Source organism: Eimeria acervulina, genomic scaffold (genome assembly GCF_000499425.1).
Source record: "Eimeria acervulina Houghton genomic scaffold, Eah_scaff3125, whole genome shotgun sequence".
Lineage (NCBI taxonomy): Eukaryota > Apicomplexa > Conoidasida > Eucoccidiorida > Eimeriidae > Eimeria > Eimeria acervulina.
Genome location: NW_013547677.1, coordinates 1 through 1,345, shown reverse-complemented (window position 1 = coordinate 1,345; position 1,345 = coordinate 1). Strand labels below are relative to the sequence as shown.

General features: G+C 61.2%; 1 protein-coding gene across 1 annotated transcript; it reads left to right on the top strand.

Moving 5' to 3' along the window:
- On the top strand, window positions 1–1,253 carry EAH_00068180 (hypothetical protein; the record flags this gene model as incomplete). Its single annotated transcript, XM_013392314.1, has 1 exon — window positions 1–1,253. A coding segment is annotated over one exon (1,253 nt), but the record flags the coding sequence as incomplete, so codon positions are not given.
- Window positions 1,254–1,345: the final 92 nt, after the last annotated feature.

Genomic DNA, 1,345 nt, shown 5'->3' with positions numbered 1-1,345 from the left:
AGCAGCAGCAGCAGCAGCAGCAGCAACACGAGCAACTAGGAGAAGCCACGGGAGAGGGACGTGGCGGTCTAGCCGGCGAATCTCGATACGCAGTGCAGCAGCAGCAGCAGCAGCAGCAGCAGCACCAACAGCAGCAGCAGCACCAACAGCAGCAGCAGCAGCAGCAACAACAGCTTCGGCAGGTGTATGCAGACCAACGGCCGCTCCCACCCCAAAGGTGCCTGCAGCACCAGCACCAGCAGAGGTACCGTCAACAGTGGCAGCAGCAGCAGCAGCAGCACCAGCAACAACAACAGCAGCAGCAGCTGCAGCTGCAGCAACCGCAAGCTATGACCCAGAACGTCCAACAGCTGCAGCAGCAGCAGCTGCAGCAACAGCAGCAGCAGCACTTTATGCAGCCACAAATTTACCACCAATACCAAGGACAGCAGCAGCAGCAGCAGCAGCAATTTGTGCATGAGCAGCAGCAGCAACAGCCGCACCCGCAGCAGCTGCAGCTGCAGCAGCAGCAGCAGCAGATGCAGCCTCAATCATCCCCTCCCTGGGAACAGCAACTGCAACATCTGCAGCAGGTGCTGCAGCAAAACCAGCAGCAGCAGCACCCCCAGTATCAGCAGCAACCATGCCAGCTACCGCAGCAGCAACAGCAGCAGCAGCAGCAGCCCCAGCAACAGCAACAGATGTTCTCCCACCAGCAGCAGCACCAGCAGCAGTACACCGAGCAGCAGCAGCAACTGCATCCCCAGGGGCTACCTCTGCCGCAGCAACAACAGCAGCTGCAGCAGCAGCAACAGCAGCTCCTGCCACCGCAGCAGCAGCAGCTGCTGCTTCCCCAACAGCAGCAACACCCGCAACAGCAGCAGCAGTTTGTGCCCCCCCAGGAGCAGCAACAGCCGCACCAGCAGCAGTTTCTGCTGAATCAGCAGCAGCAGCACTTCGTGCAGCAGCAGCAGCAGCTCCTGCCGCAGCAGTACTCGCAGCAGCAGCAGCAGCAGCAGCACCAATGGCAGCAGCCATATGCGGTGCAGCAGCAGCAATTCCCTCCCCAGCAGCAGCTGCACCCTCAGCAGCAGCAAGCACAGCAGTTGCAGCAGCAACAAGCGCAGCAACTGCCGCAACTGCAGCAGCAGCAGCAGCAGCAGCAGCAGCAGCAGCAACAAGGTCACCGTGTTTGGTATGGGGCGATGAAGAGGCAGCAGCAAGGAGGCCGGCAGGGAGGGGGGAAGCGTAGAGGTGGCTTTCGCTCCTCCTGAGCCAGCAGCAGCAACAGCAGCAGCAGCAGCAGCAGCAGCAACAGCAGCAGCAGCAGCATCTGCTGCTGCTGCTAGGGGGATGTAGCAGCTTT